At 36.5% G+C, this 21,073-nt stretch overlaps 1 protein-coding gene across 2 annotated transcripts in view; it reads right to left on the reverse strand.

Annotated features, from left to right (window-relative positions):
- Positions 1–1,887: 1,887 nt before the first annotated feature.
- Positions 1,888–21,073, reverse strand: part of LOC116173401 (divergent protein kinase domain 1C-like) — a 90,341-nt gene continuing 71,155 nt past the window's right edge. For both annotated transcript variants that reach the window (XM_031490861.1, XM_031490860.1), the window contains one exon: positions 1,888–3,430. In XM_031490861.1, coding sequence (XP_031346721.1) covers positions 2,360–3,430 — 1,071 coding nt within the window. In that variant the 3' untranslated portion in view covers positions 1,888–2,359. The remainder of the gene's footprint in view (positions 3,431–21,073) is intronic.

Consider the following 21,073-nt stretch of genomic DNA (forward strand, 5'->3'; position numbering starts at 1 on the left):
ACCCGTACACCAAATTTCAACTCAATCGGCCACTTTTAAAAAGAGTTAGAGCGCACACGGACGGACGGACGGACGGACGACAATACAAAACTATAAAGGATCTGAGGATCCTTAATAATAAGCATTGTTAATATAATATATATAGTGTACCTATATACATACATATGTATATGAATGAACTTATCCACTTATATGCCGTTTGATATTTTATTCCCAGTGTCTTTTCTAATTGCGTCCAGTCTTCGCCTCTATTAGCACACAAAACAATCCTTTCCCTGTCCTGGGAGTCTTTATTATTGATTCTCCTTTCTATATTTTTTGCCTCGTCCACTCCACTCCGGCATAATGGACACAATGGATCTGCTTCATTCAAGTTTCCAAAACAAACTCTATGTAACAAATGCCCCACGGCCTTTCTCAACATTGATCTCCTGCATATTGCACAATTATCGCTAAAGTTCATTTTGAATTTATAATTCAATAAAGATCGTTTGTGACTTGAAAGCTTGTAAACAAACTGCTGCTAAGAGAAAAAAGCCGTTGCTATAAAAAGCAACAATTGATTCATATACAACACACTTGATTTTTTTCCCAAATATTTCTATGTAAACTATAAATGACATTCTTTAAAATTCAAATGATACTTTTTAAAATAGAAATGAGCAATTTGAACTATAATTAACATTTTCTAATATTCAATTGATATTTTAAACTACAAATAACGCTTTTGAATATTCAATTGATATTTTTAAAATACAAATGACACTTTATAATATTAAATTGTTTATTTTAAACTACAAATGATGTTTTTGAATATTCAATTAACAATTTTAAAATACAAATGATATTTTTTAATATTCAATTGATATTTTTAAAATACAATTGACGCTTTTTAAACTAAAACTGGAAAAGGTGTAGCCGAAACAAATGAACATCTGCCGCCCATATTTGGAGAAAATAGTACCTATTGCGATTTTACAAATTCAAAAAATGTTTTGACTTTTACTAGGCTGTGGCTCGTAAAATATTCATCTGATTTAAAAACTTTAAATACGAAAGTTGAAATATGTGCTCTATAACTTTCGTAATAGCTACTTTTAACGGAGTTGGCGCTGGAACCAAGAAATTATCGAAAAACTGAATTTTCGTACCCTTTCCCCAATAAGGCGGCGCAAGCAGCGGTCGCTCAAGGTCGCAAACTCAGAGACCCCAAAATATAGTAATCTACCAAGTTTCAAAACTCGTTGACCTTTTGTAAGTTCAAATCCTATTTTGACTGGACTAAAAGCTCCAATCATTTAAAGAAACTGAGTGGCGCTCAACTTTTTAGTAAAACCATTGAATTTGATAGTTATAAATTCAATGGTAAGACATGGGGAATCACTAAATTAGTACTAAAAAGTTATAGTACCTTCAACCTTCTAAATAGGCGTTGGCAATTAAATGTCCGATAGTTTATAACGTTTAACCGTTTATTTAACACTCTACGATACGAAGGCGTAGAAGGGCCACACGAACAAAACAAATTTTATGATTTCATTGTTGCAATTTCAGCCAACAAATTGTAGATTACGATCTACAATTGTAGATCACTCCTAGAAATCACTAATTTGCAATTACCAATAGCTTTTCCGCCTCCACGCTGCTACTTACTTGGAGAGAACTCGACTCAATGACAATAGCACATTAATGTATGTACAATGCTTAATTTAATACACAATTGTAAATTGGAATCTACAATTGTAGACCGTAATCTACAATTGTAGATCATAATCTACAATTGTAGACCGTAATCTACACGTAATCTACAATTGTAAATCGTAATCTACAATTTGTTGGCTGAAATTGCAACAATGAAATCATAAAATTTGTTTTGTTTGTGTGACCCTTCTACGCCTTCGTACTACGATGCTTACCTGCACTTTTTGCTTATGGTAGTCTATACAGATTTTGATGTTGCATTATATCAAGATTTGTGCTGTCCTACGCTTTCTTCACTCTACAGTTGCACAAACTTGAACCGGAGCAATAAAGGTGTCAATGTGGCTGCTTACCTCCACTTACTACTAAGACTATTATTAAACCTTCAAGCCAGTGATTGGATAGTAAAAGGCTTTCTGTATTTTCTTCTGTGGTCGTTTATTATTGAAAATATTGCAAATTACAAACGACCCGGGTACCTACCATTCCCGAGTTCGTTCGCACCACTCCTACCAACCTCACGATTTGATTCGCGATGATCTCTTGCGAATGTTCGAGAACCAAGGCCCCCAAGTACTTAAAGCGTGTGACGCAAAATCATCCCTTTTCAAGCTTTGGGGTGCAAGTCATAGTGAAATCGATTGATCGTGGCAGCTTCTTAAGAATACGAATCAGATTCGATATATTGGTCAATTTCGACCAGGATGTTATAAATTTGTTTCCTAACATCTTCGCTAGCAGCACCACGCGGCACCTTATCTTCATTTTCTGGATTGCCACACTGCCGCAAGGCGACCATCAGTTCATCCGGCGCGTACTTCGACAGTAGCAGACCGGGTAAAAGTATCGTATTTGACATTCTCCACCCCAAGAATATTTTCTCGCACACCACTTGGAGATTATTGTTTGTGATCGTCGCGCCACATTTACCAATCTCAGTGTTGCATCTACCCCGACAGTCGTAATACTTACAGTCCCCATCTTCCCCGCAGGTCTCGATTTCTTTAATAAATCTAGTTACGATCGATTTGGGATAGACCATATCCAAATCTAGAACCTTCGCTCTGCCGTTTTCTGGATCGGTTATCCCAAAGTCGCGTATTTTGACATCACACAAATGGAGTGGTTCCCGAAAATTGTTATCGAGTTCTTCCAGCAATTCCATCATCATGATCGCGTACTTGACGTTTCGTTTCCAATTCTTCTTCGTATCCTGGTCGTACAGCAGAGAGTACGTTTCCGGTAAGGCCTCCACGAATTCCAAACCAAAGTATGGCCCACAAGTTCCCATAACTTGCGGGAAGATTTCTCTATCGGCGTACGCTTTCGAGATTAAATACTCGTTGTCCTGAACCAGGATCCATATGTTGTCCATTTCAACTCCGCGAATTTTTAGATTCATCTCCCTCTCGTTTGGTTGCAGATACGCCAGCTTATTTATGCTGCTGCTCGGTAATGAGTAATTCAGCATGTGTTTAGTTACTGCCTTTAGGGTTGACAAAAATTCCTTTTCACTGGGATACTTCAAGACACCATTGTCGTACCAGTGTATTGCAGGAATATTCGACACGGCGGATTTCAGTACAAAACGTATGTCTCCCCATGTGACTCGAATGACTGCGTCCTTGGTGGAGTGGAACGTTTGACACGTGAACGTGAACTGATCTTGCGAATCGCATAACGGGATACATAAATTACCTTCGGCAGCTCCACTTTTGTAGAGTTCGCACTGAAACAAAATAACTGTATTAAAATTGATTCCAATACCACACCAACACCTACCCCGCCGACGGGGACGGTCAAAAGGGTAGAATCGCGGGCGCAGTTAGGAGGGGGTTGGAAAATTGGGGTCTTTGATCGACGCGGGCGCGGTAAACTCCCCTCCTACCGCGGGGTGGGCGGTCTGAAGAAAATCGAAGTTATAAAATAATCGCTTGTAACGACTTCATAACCTGCACTCCTCCCACCTCCCCACCACCAGCCAATAAATAGTACTTTTTATAGTGTAGTTTGCTTAACCCCTAGGTTCTATACTAACTACAAGAACACGGAAATAAAGTCAACTCGGCAACATTAAAAAATGGCCATCAGAATGACTATTCCCTCCAAAACAAAACAACATCCCGCTTAAATTTGAAAAGTGGCACGTGATCAAACATCTAAGGCAGGGCCCCTTACGCTAGTTATAAATAACGCTATGACCTGAAGCACAGTAGGGAAGGAACGTAAAGTAAAACACTGAAATTGTGAAAAGTTTGTTTAATAATGATCGCAATTATTATTGATTGTAAAAGCTCGAAAATTTAAAGTCGAATTATGTACACTGAAAAATAAACTTTGAAAATGGTAGTTCACCGAATCAAAACAGAAATAGGCTGGGAAAAAAAAAGAAATTACCAATAAAAAAACCAGCCGTCAAATTAATAACAAATTGTGTTGTAAAATTAATTGTTTGTAATGATGTGAATGCGTAACATAAAATTATAACATGACAAAAAGTAGCAGGTAGACTTCAAGAGGTAACATATAGGTTAAAAACAAGTTTTTGGAATTATGGGTCAAGTAAGCAGGTACCAAGATTCTAAGAAAGGGCGGAATACACAGGATGTGATTCATCTTTGGTGCAATAAAGTCCTTTTGTTAAAAGCAAATGGAAAATTACAAGGCAAATTTAACTAAAAACCAGATATGTGATATGTGGAAATTACGAATCGTAACTCAGTTATCACACATAGCTTTAATCTGAAGAGCTTTGATTAGCGTAATCCCGCTCCGGCAAGATAGGTAACCCGCCCCTGGTTGCGGGGTTTCGAGCCTACAGTTGAAAATCGAAGACAATCACAGAATTAGGTGTCGTAGCTCAATTTTTACTACAGTTTTTACCACCCCCGTGACTGCTTCATTCACGGAGAAAATGGTTAGTTACAAACAACAAGTCAGTATATACATCAGACGAATCTGTAATTTTCACATATTAAAATAAAATGATCAAAATTTATATGAATGTTACTTCAGGGACAAGACCAAGTAATCAACATCAATAAACATAAATTAAGCAAACATTACACCAAAACCGTAAATGATTACAAACATAGGGATAACGGTATGAAACATGTCATTCTGCATTACGGTTAAACCAAGTAAATTTCAAAAACAAAGATTGAAACACAAAAAAAATCAAATGCGGCATACAAAACACAAATACGATATAAAGAAATGTATTAAATAACACAAAATAACAACAAACATTTATGGAGCGACGCGTTCAGGACCGCCATTCAAGACCAGATGCCAAACGTAACCCCCGTTCGTGCTTTCTAGATGGCGCAGCCAGCTTTTTCCAAAATAACCTTGGCTTTTTCCCATGGTTGCCAACTCTCAAAAATGTATGTATCGTCCTAAGTTGTATATACAGGATGGAACCTTTCAATAGTTTGTATATTTTGGCGTTTATTCGGAAACGCCGAGGGCTAGAACGATGCGGTTCTTTAAGTTGGCATCGTATATCGATCGGCCACGTTCTAGAATCGAATTGCCTATAAAGGCACACGCCAAAAATCGTGCTGCGCATTATGGACCAATTTGATCTAAACTTTTTATGGTAGATCTTCCTATAAAAGCAAACATGACCGACACTGGGCGGATTCTCTTGAGTTGACAACTCGTGCTGCTTGCATGGCTTGTCTCGTAACTGTCTTAATGTCTACACTATTCGGGAGTCCAGCAAGTACCGCGAGCATGAGCACGTGTACGAGTAGTTTGGGCGCACCTTAATCAAAGAAAACCCAAAATTGTACTGCGCATGCGCAAACCGTAACTTTCTTATTTATGGAGCAATTTGATTGAAATTTCTATGATCGGGCCCTCTAATAACAGCAAACAAAATGGACGCCCCAAAAATTGTATTACACGCGCAATAGGCAACTTTCTTATTAATGAAGCAATTTAATCTAAATTTGAACCAAATTGTTATGGTAGGTCCCTCTAAAGGTGCGTCCAGACTATTCGAACTCGTGCTCATGTAACACTCGCAATGATTTAGAGACTTGTCAAATTTCGGGTTCTACTCGTCTGGTTTGCTCCCAGGATTTTGACTTGAGAAGATCCATGTAATGTGTGCGATTATTTAAATAGATCGTGACAAAGTGATAGTCGCCAGCGCAAGTTACCTACTGATACAAAAAGGAAGCCTACGAAACGTCCCTGAAAACGTAGATCCGCTAAAAAATACAACAAATGAATATCGAAAAGAAAAAAAGACAAACTTGTATCTCTTACTTTTAACACAGACAAATTTTAAGTTGGTAAGAGTGTGCGTAACATTCTAACTTCAATTCCTAAGAGGTTATGTCATTTTTCCACGATAGTACTATAGAATTATTTCCCAACATTTTTTTTGCCGCTATGGGCCCGGGCCCACATGGCCCCATGCTAAATCCGGCCTTGCTCGTGTTGCCTCGTGACTTGCTCTCACGTCTACACTATTCGCGAGTCCAACAAGTACCGCAAGCACGAGCACGCGTACGAGTAGTCTGAGCGCACCCCAAAATTGTACTGCGCATGCGCAAACCGCAACTTTCTTATTTATATAGCAATTTAATCGAAATTTTTATGGAAGGTTCCTCTAATAAAAGTAAACAAAATGAAAGAGCCAAAAATCGTACTGCGCATCCAGAATTGTATAGATAACTTTCTTATTATCGTTTTTAGATTAGGACCAATTGAAAGGTTTAACTACCTCGCGTCGACGACGACGACGGGGTCATTGGATTTCATCTATTTTCAATAGGTTTGTTACATGTGGTATATATGTAAACTGTGCAAAGTTTGAGCCGAATAGGTTCAAACGTTTGGCAAAGACAGAGACGCGTGACCCCAAAGGGGCCATTGGATTTGACCCATTTATTTTTATTAGACTTATTACTTGTGGTATATATAGGTCAACTGTGCAAAGTGTGAACCGAATCAGTCCAAGCGTTTGACAGTTATCGTGTTCACGGACAGACGGACACCATCGATTCCCCTATAAAGCTTGCATCGCTCCATTATGTGCACTTCCGGAGCGACTTTTTGAATCGAAATTTAAAAAAAGTCACTATAAGTGATACTTCCAAAAAACAAAAATACCTTTTAAAAATTAAAAAAATCCCAATTCGATCGACCGACATAGGTATTGGACGTTACAATTTATCTCAAAGATCAGGTTACAGACGGTTTTATTGAAGTTCAAAGGCTACTTAAAAAGTTGCAAAAACAGAAGAAAAAAATTGTCAAAAATCGTCCCTTTTTCGATGCCATCGTATACATTTGGTCACGAGGATTGCAAAAACACGAATCTTTTTATGAAAAATGCACGGTTTTGGCCGCACGAGGTGAATTTTGCGTACCTTTACAAAAAAAATTCATAATTTCCCTAATATTTAGGTACTCGAATGGTTGACACGGTGGTGCTATCGTATCCCCCTATTAAGCGCCATAAACATTTCTATGCAAAAGGATACCAAAGTGTCAAATAAAAAAATAATTTTAATGGCGCAAAATGGACACTTGCCGTTAAAATTCTTTGAACTTTTTGTTACTAAACGATTAATTTAGAGACCACCTCTGTGACATATGCTTAGAATTTCGACATTACAGCCGCAAGTGCGTTAAATCAGAATCGATATGAAAAAACCGATGTTCATAAAAAATTCTAATTGTTTTTTACCAAAAGTAAATGCATAAGTTGGTGGAAATATCAGTTCTCTGACCTTTTTGAGCGCCATAAAAAATCAAAAACATTTACGCAAAACTTCACGAAAGTGAAAATTAAAAAAATTAACCGAAATGGGGGCAAAATGAGCGCCTGTCGGTGAAATTGTGTGGAGTTTTTGTTACTGAACGATTACTTTAGAAATCACATCTGTAGTATTTACCATCCTGGCAGTACAGTCGCAATCACGTTAAATCGAAATCAAAAATTCAAAGAAAGTACCAATCCGATCGTCCTACCTCTCCCACGTTATAATTTGTTTGCTTCTTCAAAACTAGACCATACTAACTGAATTGAATTATTAAATTTCAATAGCATTTTCCTTACCACACTAAAAGTGAAACTGAGAAATTGCCTTCGTTCAGATTTCATATGACGTGTTCAAAAATGAAGTACAATGAACAGTGCGAGGCGGCGAAGGTTTCTGACCAGAGGGTATGTCTTATCGAAATCACAACTTGTTCTTAAAATTAAAAAATTGTTACAATGTCTGCAGAACGAACGCATACAAATAACACTAACAAGTTGCCTGCGCTCTGTAATCTTATAGTTCGGATTATCAATAACAAGTAAAGAAATTTAAACCTAGTATTAAGTAAATTTTCTTTCTTTTTTGAAGAGCTATTTAATCAACATTTTTATGGTAGGTTCCTCTAATAAAAGCAAACAAAATGGGCAACTAAAAAAGGAACTATCAATATATTGGTGCTTTTTTGAGCCGAATCAAACTCGTTTTCGCTTATTTTTCGCCTTTCATTAGAGAATTCCAACTACATTCTCACAAAAATAACAAAATTACACAACGATAAAACAATAATCAGTGACGATTGCCCACAAAAACATCTATCTAGTTCATTTACTATCGGTAACATGATAGCTAAGAATTTACACAAGATTCAGTCTATATGCTATAGAATATTTTTTTGGAGACCTACTACACTTTTTTATTATCATCATTGACGCCTCTACCAAATTGATTCATCATAACAAAATGGCACCCAGGGCGTATGCTCTTCGTGTGAGTGCCAGAGTTAATTACCACAAAAAAGTAATAACCCACTTGTAATAGTATAATAATGCACAAAGTTGGCGGTTTTAATATGCGCTGAAGATTTCATTATCCCATTATCTCACGATTCCGCATGTAATTATGGGAACTTATTATTTATTGATTATTCAAGTTCGTGATGGCAAGTTTTTATAAACGTTTCATGCAAACAGCAAACGAAAAAAATGCAATGAGGATGCGGACGCTGGCCTGCGTTTTTCATTGCGTATTGCTTGTACTTAAATTACTGTATCTTCGCAGGTAGGTAAGTACTGCAATATGTAATTAAGATACCACTTAACCATTCATGGATTTATTAAAAATCCCTAAGATTCCATTACCATTACATTATATAAAATATACAAAAACACGCGGTCAGGATTATTACCTTTCAAAACTGTTTCCCCATATTTCAAAATACAAGCTACTGAAACAGTTCTTCGAAAGGTCCGAGTGCTGTAGAACTAAAAAATATTCTAGCGAATTTTCTAGAGTGATATTAAGGCCCTATTAAGTCGCCATCAAGTCGATAAAAATTAATCGCCGGCGATAAGGAGTGAAAGCGGATGTGACTTCTCTAGAAGTTTTTTTTTTGCAAATTGAATTGTTTAATTTCAGTTTCAACATCGATGCTGAAGTGATAAATAGTGAATTTCGCGCTCGTGTTATAAATTTACATGTTCCTTTGCGTAAGAATTATTCCAGTAGGACAAAAGTTTATGGGGTAAGTATTCCGTAACGAATTGTACTCGACAGAATATTACGAATGCGAGTTCCCTTAAGGCCCGCTTAAAGTAATGGAATGGAAGCTCGGCAGTAGTACTGAGGATGCCTGGTTCTAAGCCGAGTTCGAAAATGGATATTTGTAAATGTATAGTGGATTGGATTGGCCCACCCACTTAAAAATAAACACAAAATAAAATTAAAAAATATTTGATGTCCAGTTTTATAGCGGGTCTCGTGCAGGTTTCCTGGAACGAGGTTTTAGGAACTAAATATTCCGAGGAATGAAGTTGCTTAGGAACGTGTATTTTCCTAGGTCTTAACAGTTGTTTAGAGACCGGGCACAAAGTGGGAAACTATTGGATGCTAATGTTTTAGGGGGCAACGTGGATATTAATATTACATAACGCGCCATTATTCTGTAAGTCAATATTACAGGAGCGATTGAAAATTGCAAAGACAAAGTTTTCTAATGTGAGAATGTTCCAAGGCGCTAATCTTCTCGTGGCGAAATTTCCAGGAGTGAATGTTTAGTTTTCCTTTGAGAAAATATTCCAGGTGTGAGGCGATAAATGTAACATAGAATCGAATGTTGCGGATGAGGGTTCCAGTGGAAGGATTTCTGGAGTGAATACTTACAAATGCAAATGCAATATTTCGTGGAATGCGGATTGCGTGTCAACGAATTACGAGTTTCCTGGTATTCAGATTTCTCTGGATCGAAATTGCGGAGGTTTCCAGTAGTGAATTTTTCCTACATTTCGGGCATATTCTCCGTACGATTATATGGCGTTGTACGCGGGTGCACCATCCTGTTGAAACCAACAGTTTCAATTTTTTTTAATGTACCGTACATCGTTATCTTGGTAATACTACTAATACAGTATGCACAAAAAATAAAGTTGATGATGGTTTCTCAAAAACTAAACGTTATATTGAAAATCTTTCAACTCTATAATCTTGTAGAGCTCAAAAAGTGGCAATGAAAAAGTGTTTTTTTTGTATCTATCCAACTAATATCACAAAAAATAAAAACCAAATAGGCAAATTTCGGTTTTTCTAGCATATCTTCAGAAGTAATGGGAATTTTCTGGAGTTCTTTAAAGGATAATAATAACTCTTTAATTGCGCCTCTTTTCTGGATTAAATCGGCGAAGTATTGAGCTACTATATGAATGCATAGAAAATAGAAATCACAACTGCGTGATTGAGATAGCGTGCGAACCGTATCGATCACTTCCTTATATGTGACTGGTGCGAAAGAGTGAACTTTCAGGAGAATGTTATTTTTAGAAGTAAACATAAAACTGTTAAAAGTTTGTTTTTTTATACGCGCTCGGCAGTAGAATAAGGTCTTAATTTAAGTATCGATAACGTTAATATCAATTGTTTCAGTACTCTTTGGATCTTTAAGATTTAGAAATCTTAAACATTTTTGTCGGGAATCTTTTGAAACTTTTGTAGTCCTTTGAATCCTTTGAAATCTTTGGAATACTCAAAATATCTCTCTCTCTCTCTCACTCGCTCTCTCAGATTTTCTAAATTGAATTTTTTTGTATATTTAGTAAATGGCCTACGACTAGCTCCTGAGATAAATTTATTGTTACATATAAGAAATTCCCTCTCTAGATTTCTCTGAAAATTGACTTCAAATTTTGATTTTCTTAAAATTGCTTGCTTGCAAAATTAAACGCCAAAGGACCATACACAGATCCAATTTTTTCCTTAAACCGCTTTTGTTCACTTGTTCACTAACGGCGACATAGGTGCGCGTTTAATTAATCTGTCCTTGAGCGAACCCTACTCCAATTTATGCGATGAAAACGCCAGTATTTCACAACGAGGCTTTAAGGTCCTCTTGTTGCACAATAATTCCCTTTATGGTGTAATAAATGATGGGTGTCTTAATCCCATTCTAAATATTAACCGAATCTACTGGAAACCTCGCGGAACTTGGTTCAATTTATTTACGCCACTCGAATTTTTCCTAAGCTTTCTATTATGAGGGAAAAACACGTGAGTGTCGCACAAATTTACTTAACGACGAAAACTACGTGGTTATTCCTTGGTAAATAATGAAAATTTTAAATTGAATTAACCCTGAACGCCTACAAAATGGCGTCTTAATAAGTCAGACGGCCATCTTTAATCACTAATTCGGTCCTACGAATTACTTCACTACTTCAATTCCACCAAATGCTTACAAATTTACTCTTGCATTTCCACTATAGCCACATAATTTATTGGAAAATCGATCTTCTCACTCAGGGCCGCATAAGTTTCTATTAAAACTAATTCTGCGGTACCTTTCTGATTTCAAAATTATTTAGAAAAATCAAATGGAGGCTAAGTGAACCCTCAGTCCTCCAAGAATTGAACTTTTGTATGTTGAGACGACGGTAATGCGCGATTAGATTGTGCTTAATTGCACTTTTGTGTCTTTTTGGTTTGAGAGATATTTGGTGGGGCTCACTGAACGCGGAGCCCAATAGGGTATTTTGGAATTTACTGGAGCGCGTTAGATTAAAGTAAAGTGGGTTGACTACGTGTTGAAAAGTGTCCATTTTAATAATGACCATTTAAGCGTGACGTGGGTGAGTGGGAAGGTTATCAACTTGCAAAAAATACGTTGACGGACGGATAAAGTGGCCATAATAGCGTCTTCCCCAATTTCTACACAAAATTGTATAAGTTTTGAGTATATACAGGGGAGCTAAGCGTTCACTTAGCCGTCATTTAATTTTTCTAAATATCTCCGAAACAGACGGGCAGAGATTGTGAGAGTGGAAGTACCTACTATGCAGTGTCGTTCCAGTGCAAAGGATTTTAATTTTTGGGCAGGGTTTACATATATTAGTGTATTATCCTGCAAGGATTATTTATTTCTAGGTAAAGGTCCTACCTAACAATATTTTATCGTGCCATAAAATTATTTGGAAATTTACTTTTAACACAAAAGAATGCACAAGAGGAATGCAATAAAATCCGGATTAGCGGGTAATCCGTGTAACCAATGCCCAGATAATCGAGTTTCTACTGTAATAATAGCCATTTACTTATTAATAACAATATTAAGCATTGAATTAGGGCCGCTGCTGGCCAGGGCTCTCCCGGGAAATTTCCCGGTACCCCTCCTGTCCAGTCCGGCCCTGTCTACAGTCAAAATATTTCGCAAAAGAACTATTATTGATTTTAATACAATAGAGGTAATATGTGTATGTGTAATCCTTAACTAAATAATACGATCGAATTGTCTTCGCTTGGTGTTTTAGCCTAATATTAATTTGCATAATGGTTTTACAACAAAACAAAGTGATTACCTGGTCAATTTGTGATACGAAAATATTATCTCTATACAATGCGTGCAAGGTCGCAAAACAATTTATTAGAGAGTAATGAAGGCCGAATGACTTGCATTGTATTGGCGATTGGTCAAAAGTCGTCAACAAAATGTAAAATTCCCGTCATCTATTCTTAATAATGGTCACAGGCCATATCTATGGAACCGTTAATTGCAAAGCTTCGGAAAAAAATTTTGTTAACAAAAGGGGCCAAGAGAAATCGCTGGAAATTATTTTCAAATTTCTAACTTCGCCGCTAGAGGGCGTATGATTCATGGTTAAGTTAAAGTCACTAAATATAGAAAGTACCGCAATCCATTGGGCTCGTGTGTTAGAGAGAGAACGCATGATTTTTGCCCAAAAATGGCGGAAGTTACCAGATTCTAGTAACTTTAATGTTAGGGTTTGTTCCACCTGTTTGGAGATATCTGTATATATTTTTATAAAACATGACAGTACTATGAAGTTAGGTTATAAAAAATTACAGCTATTCAGATTTTATTTGTCAATTTTTTTTAAGTTGGCAGCAAATTTGCCCAAAAATGGCGGATGATTGCGGTACTTTCTATATCTAGTGACTTTAGGTTAAGTAGAAAAATGACTTTTTTTCTAAAATATACCCAACAAACATGCATAAAAAAATACATGCATAGCAATCTTGTATTCAATTTTGCATCATTTTGATGCAGCACATATTGCTCTAGCTCACAAAATATGAGGGGTAGGGGAAGGGAACATCTACCTATTTAAGAAATCGAATGTAACTTCGGTTTAGGTTAACTGATTTTCACATAATAGGTCTTGTTGGAAAGATCTGTCTTCGTGGAATCAGATTTTACATTAATAGAGTCTTTTTAGTAAATGTGATGAGTGGTAGAGGCGCGATGTGACATTAACATAAACTTTGCATGTTTTTTTTTTAAATTTCAAATGGAACGATATAATTATTATATGGTATTATCAAGTATGTAAGATGAAAAAGTGAAAATATCAGTGAAAACCGCATTTTGATATCTGTTTCCTAAACAGAGATATGGCGAAAATACGAACATTCACAAAATTTAAGTGCAATATTTATATTCATACAAGTTGGTTTTGAAACAAATGAACACATAACACATAGCAACACATAATATTATGTCAAATACGAATTAAATAATAAAAAAAATAGTAATTATAATTAACGTAGATGTTCAAACTGTCTGTTATCATTTTCGATACAAAGACGAAGTCTCACAAATTCAAGTACTCTCGCACATTTACCGAGAAATGTGCCGGGCACCCATTGTGTTGAAAATACATAGTTCGCCCGGTTTCCAATGTTACATCTTCAAGGAGAGTCGGTAATTCATTCCTCAGAAAATTCACATACACCTCACTATTAAGGGTTTCATTAAATATATAGGGACCAATAATTTTCCCTTCGACTATGCCGCACCAGACACCAGAGATACTTTCTTCTTTCAGGATACCTTACATCATACACTCCTGATGCAACCAGTGTATTTTGATGACACTCGAAACAAATGGCAAGCATGTCGCATGCCACTTCATTTGAAATGGGCATGGTGATAATTCACACGAATTCGACAGGCTGTGATAAACTTTGACAGTTTTTTACGTGGTATTGTGTTTCTTTTGTTTCAAAGCCTATACTTGGATTAGCATAAATATTGCAATTAACATTTGTGAATGTTCCAATTTTCGCAATATCTCTGCTTAGGTGTTCACTAAAATTTTCACTTTTTCATCTTATTTGATAATATCATATAATTATATCGTTCCATTTGAAATTTGCAAAAAAACCTGCAAAGTGTATGTTAATGTCACATCGCGCCCTCTACCACTCATCACATTTACTAAGAAGACTTTATTGATATAAAATCTGGTTCCATGAAGACAGCTCTTTCCAACAAGACCTATTATGTGAAAATCGGTTAACCTAAACCGAAGTTACATTCGATTCCTTAAATAGATGTTCTCCTTCTCCTGCCCCTCATATTTTATGAGTTAGAGCAATATGTGCTGCATCAAAATTGATACAAGCTTGCTATGCATGTATTTTTTATGCATGATTGTTGGGAATATTTTAGAAAAAGGTCATTTTTCTACTTAACCATGAATCGTACGCCCTCTGGCGGCGAAGCTAGAAACAAAATTTTTTTTCCGAAGCTGTGCAATAAACGGTTCCATAGATATGGCCTGTGACCATTATTAATGGGACACCCTGTACATATTAGACCGCATATGAGTTTACATGGGTAAGTTTGCCATTGAATGTATCATAATCATAATCTCTATTATTGCTGTCAGAAAGAAATTTGGCCATTAAGAAATAACCAATTTTGTTTGACAGTTCAAAAATTCGTAAAAACTTTGTTTACTACAAAATCTGTAATTTTAATTTTCAAGACCTTAGGTGGTAATTTGATTAAAAGCGACACCTATGAGTCCCATAACGACCAGAATCGTTTGACCACGCCCACAAATTATCCCAATTCCCAGAATTTTAATTAAATCGCGTGCCAAAATTATATAATTGATTTTTTATCAAAATCAAAGTCTAATTTCAAAGAAATAATTAAATTAATCTAATTAAATCCGCGAAATCGACCAATCAGAGTGCTAGGTAAATTATTTCAACCGATTAAATGCAAAACCGTAATGCCGGCCCGTGTGGCGCAGTTCAGTTGCAGCTGGACTGTGGTACTAAAGCCCGCTTGACATGGAGCAATAAAAATTGCAATTGCATGCAAGTTGCAAGAAAAATTGCGAAAGGCATGCGCAGTTCAAAGCCAGCTGATCAATTGCTGCAAGAGACTTGCATGCAATCTTTATAGGACCGGTGCTATTTTTCTTGCATGAATCGTGCAATTCTAGGGATAAATCTAGTTGTTTTTGTGTCACCAACCTAGTAAAATACAGCGGCGGCAACTATAATGCTGAGAGACGCACTCATTACTTGTTTTTATTAATCTTATTTATTCTTGTAATTTTCATGTTTCTTCAAGCAATCAAAATTTAATTTTCATTTGAGGTTAACTACTTTGTTGACAAATCCATATGTTTCTTCTGTTGGCAGACATGTGGCAATTGAAATAGAGTTGCACCATGTCAAATACCATGCAATGCTTATTGCATGCAAGGATTTGACCTTGCAATTTCTTTCTGCAAGTTCTTGCGCGTTGTATTGCTCCATGTCAAGCGGCCTTAAGGGTCCCTGGTTCGAATCTGGGTTCGGGCATGGATATTTGTAAATGTATAGCGGGTTTTGTTGGTAGAGCAGCCTTGGCTGAAACTTCGCCCACTCAGAAATTAAGGCAAAAATAAATACATAAAGAAATAAAAGGCGAATAATTCCGTAAATTTTATTTGATCCAATTTTATTAAAATTTCAATGGACCGCGAATAAAATTCAAGATGGCCGCCAAAGTGGCCCCCTTCTACTCCTTTATGCAGTGTAGTGGTTTATAGTCGATCCGTTATTACTATTCCGATATGTAATTAACCCCACTAAATGCAGAGTTAACTTTTTTTACCTCACGTCGTTGATTAACCATAAACGATTCTATTAAAGAAAATGTATGGCGTTATTGTTGACGTGCAGAATAAGAATGAACAAAATAAGGTATCGCAACGGTTAAGCGATTATAGGTCGTATCGCCTACGTCAAAGAATGTTAATTAAGGTGAATTTCGCTTGCATCCAGCTTTGTTTACAGTAATGTTGTTTACGCCTACCTGACGCAATCAAACTGCAGTTCTAAAAATTTTATCGAATCGGATGCTTAAATGCCTGAGCCCGATACAAATTCATCCGATTCGATAAAATTTTTAGAACTGCAGTTTAACTGCATCAGGTAGGCGTAAACAACATTACTGTAAACAAAGCAAGCGAAATTCACCTTAATTAACATTCTTTGACCGTTTGACGTAGGCGATACGACCTAGAATCGCTTAACCGATGCGGTACCGTATTTTGTTCATTCTTTGTCATTCTTATTCTGCACGTCAACAATAACGCGATGCAGATTGTTTAATACGTGGTTTAATATAATTGTTTATGTTTAATCGGCGACGTGAGGTAAAAATAAGTTAACTCTGCATTTAGTGGGGTTAATTACATATCGGAATAGTAATAACGGATCGACTATACAGGGTGGTGACTTGCGTAACGCATCATAAGGATTTCATTGTAAAATTCATAACATGCGATTATTGGCTCCCCAAATTATTTTAGAGCAAAAATGTATTATGGTTTTTTGTAGGAAAAAATTTTTTACGTCAATCAACCGTATTAGTTTTTAATTTTTTGCATAATAAAGATGGAAAATTGGAAAAATAAAACCGCCACCTTTTTCAATAATCTGTGATGCCATGGAATTTTATAATACAAAAACTACGCCAATATCCGTCATGCCATGGAATGTCTGCTATAAAACAAATCAAATTCTATCAAAAAGTATTATATTTAGAACAGCGAATACAACACAAGGAAATGCCAAATTACTAAAAACGGTTTCCTAATATAACAATTTACAATAAATGTTCGAATAAGTAGCCATTAACTGCAAGACAGTAACCAAGTCGATCATAAAATCCCATGTAAAATCCATTTCGAACTTGATAACTGGAAACCTATCTTTTTGTTTTAGAAAATTCCATGGCATCGCAGATTATTGAAAAAGATGCGCGTTTTATTTTTCCAATTTTCCGTCTTTATATGAAAAAAATTGAAAACTAACACGGTTGATTGGCGTAAAAAAATTTTTCCTACAAAAAACTTTAATACATTTTTGCTCTAAAATAATTTGGGGAGCCAATAATCGCATGTTATGAATTTTACATTGAAATCCCTATGATGCGTTACGCAAGTCACCACCCTGTATGTATTGGCAAACTTAACCGAATCTTGTAAGTTGTAACCCACAAAAAACGGGTAGTTTGTAGGGTTTGCGAGCATATGTTGGTATTAAAATTCCTCTGCAGAAAATAATTGTGGGAATGTAACAATTCAAATTCGTCCAGTAATTAAATTTTCTTAAAATAAAGTCTAGGTACATACAAACTTTTTGCGTCAGGAGAAGTCCGACACAAACCATATCTACCTAATGGTTTTTCCAAAGCTTTAGAGTTGGATTACTTTAATTTTTTGGTGAGCAACCCCTCTCAGAAACGTTCAAAAAACTATATTTTGGGAAATCCTCCAAACGACGAAAAAGGTATTTGCATTACTGCATATTATCAAAAATTTCATAATTAAAAGTCGTTGATGTGTAACGAAATATGCAAACGGGTCAAATTTTAACAAGAAAAGTGAAGACTAATTAACAATAATTAACACTTAATCACATACTACAGATGGATCTTTCAATTACCAACACCATTAATTAATTTGATTAATGCTTTGTTATCTATAAACGCCTTAACCTATTACTATTTTTGCGTCTGCAGATAATAAAAAATATGTGTTAATCGAAAAATAGTTGTGCAATTTCTAAGACGCCATTCAGCAGTTCCTAACCTGCAGAAAGTTCACAATAACTTGTTGCATTTCTTTTCAAGTTCGCTCCCAACCTTTCCACTCAGACTGTGTTAGGTACGTGGGCTTTCAGCACTCGTTCATGGTTAACAAAACGTAAGGAATGTAGGCGTAGGTAAACGCGACATGTGGCAAAAAGGCTAAAAAAGCATCGTTGATACTATAAATCTCCGTATGAAATTTATATTAACGCTACATTGGCAAGCATTGGCAATCGATTGCAAATTTATAAACATCGTGTAAAATTGCCGTTTGTTACCTATATTTTTTTTTTCACAAAACGGCTTTTACACTTGGCGATTATTGAATGCCTAATTCCACATTATTAAAGGCTATTTTGCACCACACCAAGTATTAAACGAGCACGAATAATTGCCTTCAGAAGTGCAACAGGTTATTTTATTGACGTATGTGCCTTCTTTACTAAGATCTGTAAAAACACGAACTTATATTGTTGTGTTTTTATACGATTTTTGGAATAGAACCTGTGGAACAAATTTTTTCCATCTTCTATTATCGTGAATCGTATGCAATAATAATGAATTTCAGTGGTAGGAAAATCCTGCCTTCCAATTCATCCTTCGTATATTTTTGCTTGGAAAGGTTGCCGGTGCAGTTTTAAAACATTATAGCCCCAAAAAACTCGTCCTCTCGGGTAAGGTTATCCCAGACGTAGGTACAACGTCCAGTAACATTGGGGTCGATACATCTCCCCTTGGAACCTCCGCAATACTTGGTTTCAAGAACCTAAAGGAACTCTCCACAAAATCTGTTTTTTTCTCCACTCCCCCGTCTCTCTCTCCTCGTTTCCGCATGTAAACCATGCTAAATTATCTTAGTATTTTTTCTTCCCTCCCTTACGTGATTCGGCAAACACTCCCTTATGTTGTACCTACTGTTTCCTCCTCTCGATTTTCATCTTCTGTTGTTCTATTTCGACCCCAGCCCCTTTGTATCCATTTCTTCCGTAATATTTTTTCTTTATTCCTCTAAAATCCTTTTGTGTTCATCCTTGTTGGCAAAAATTCTTTCACTAATTCATTTTCTCTTTCACACCTTTCCTCAAATCTGCCCGCCCTGCGTCTCGACGCTATTCTTCTGTTCTCCATTTTTGTTTCCTCACCTAATATGTAATTTGGCGTCCTTCCGTTTAGACCAAGTCCTTCCACCTTCTTTTGAAATCTCCTCTCTCCTATTCCCCACACATGTTTAATCTCCCTTTTTTCTTAATTCTCTTATTTATGAGTTTGTCCCATTATTTCACGGCATATGGTATCCCAAAAATACTTAAGTACTTCTACTTCATTCTACTTTTTAGATTATTGTCTATTTCCCCATCTTCCATCATCTGTTCTTCCAATTCTTTTTTCACCAATCTGTGCAATCGATCGTTCTCTCTTCTATTTCTCTTTCTCTCTTTCATTCAATACCATCGCATATACTCTATATCTTGTTTATTAGTTCTCCGTCAAACTGTCTGCGGCGAAAATCCAAGCCTAATTTCTTATTTCATCCTGCCTGCCGCTTTATCGTTCGCCAGTCTCTTTAATTGCTGCTCAAGCTCTTCTTTTAACCCTCGTCTCTCTCCATTCCCTCTATTCCTACCTCCTCTACCAACTCCCCTTTCTCCTGCTTTTCTCGTAGTACCTTAATAACGTGCTGCTTCGATTGCTCTATTTGTATTTCATTTCCTTTGTTTAAATTTTCTATTAAGTATACTTTTCTGTTCTTTCTTCAAGTATTTTTTCGTTTAGGTACTATCGTGTAATCAATTACCGTCCTCCTTTATCCTCCCATATATTGCCGTATACCTACGTAAATTCTGTCTCATACGTTCATCTTTATAGAATCTGGCTAAAACCCTACCCACAAGCACACCCGCAACGGCAGGTGGACCAGCAACATTTCCTAGAAATTTGGTAATTTCATCCATTTTTCCCCAGCATCGGAGTGGTACAGCATTCATTAGTCTTTTTCTTTGTTGTTACTCCATCAGTATTCTTCATCTTTTGCCATTAATTTCCTTTCTTGTTCTTTCCTCTTTCTCTCTCCACCACCTTTTTAATTTTTTTTTGTATCCTTCTTTCTTTATACGTCAACTCGTTATCTATGTATATCTCGCTCCCTTTTGTGGTGGGACGTATGGTAGGTGATACACATCACACCACAATTATCAGCAAAATCAACACGGCTGTGCGAAACAATCAGCCAACCGTCGAACAGCGTTAAAGGGAGTGCGCATTCTGCTGCGAGCTAAGCAGTAGGATCAAGCCGAGCTGTCCTATAGTGAGGCATTATAACGACAAAACCGAGGCACCCTATAAGGACCTTGTGCTACGCGAACCATGTAGCTATTCGCCTGTGCTGAAGCTGAAGCAGCAACAACAATAGATATTCTTAATTATGAAGCTACAACAAAAATTGTCTACTTCTCAACACGTCACAGCCGTCACCATACTTTTATCTTTGCCTTACTCCTCTTAATTGCTCTCTTCTTTTCCCATGTTAGTTCCGTGATTACTACCTTATTTCCCTCTACTTCAATTGTTCTCGCCTCTTTTACATTGTAGGTTTTCTTTTAGCCATTGCTTCGTGCTTTCTCTCTCTTTTCCATTTTCCATCTCCTTTTAACGCTGAATTGTTTCTTATCTTCTCTGTTTTCTTTCTTTTATTTTCTTCTTCTACTTTTGCTATCCGTTTTATCGGTTCTTTTTATCCCATTGCTCTTCCCTTTTCTTCATTTCCCCCCTTAATCCATCAGATTTACTCCATCATCTTCTCTTTTATTTTATGTATTTCATCCTTTGTCTCATTGGCCACCCTTATTATTTCTTCCTTCCAACAATTTTGCCATTACTTTGAAAGGTTCCACCCTGTATATACAACTTACGACGATACATACATTTTTGAGAGTTGGTAACCATGCAATTTCTAGGTGGGGAACAGCTGCCTGCGCCACCTAAAAAG

Source organism: Photinus pyralis, unplaced genomic scaffold (assembly GCF_008802855.1).
Source record: "Photinus pyralis isolate 1611_PpyrPB1 unplaced genomic scaffold, Ppyr1.3 Ppyr1.4_LG6, whole genome shotgun sequence".
Taxonomy (NCBI): domain Eukaryota; kingdom Metazoa; phylum Arthropoda; class Insecta; order Coleoptera; family Lampyridae; genus Photinus; species Photinus pyralis.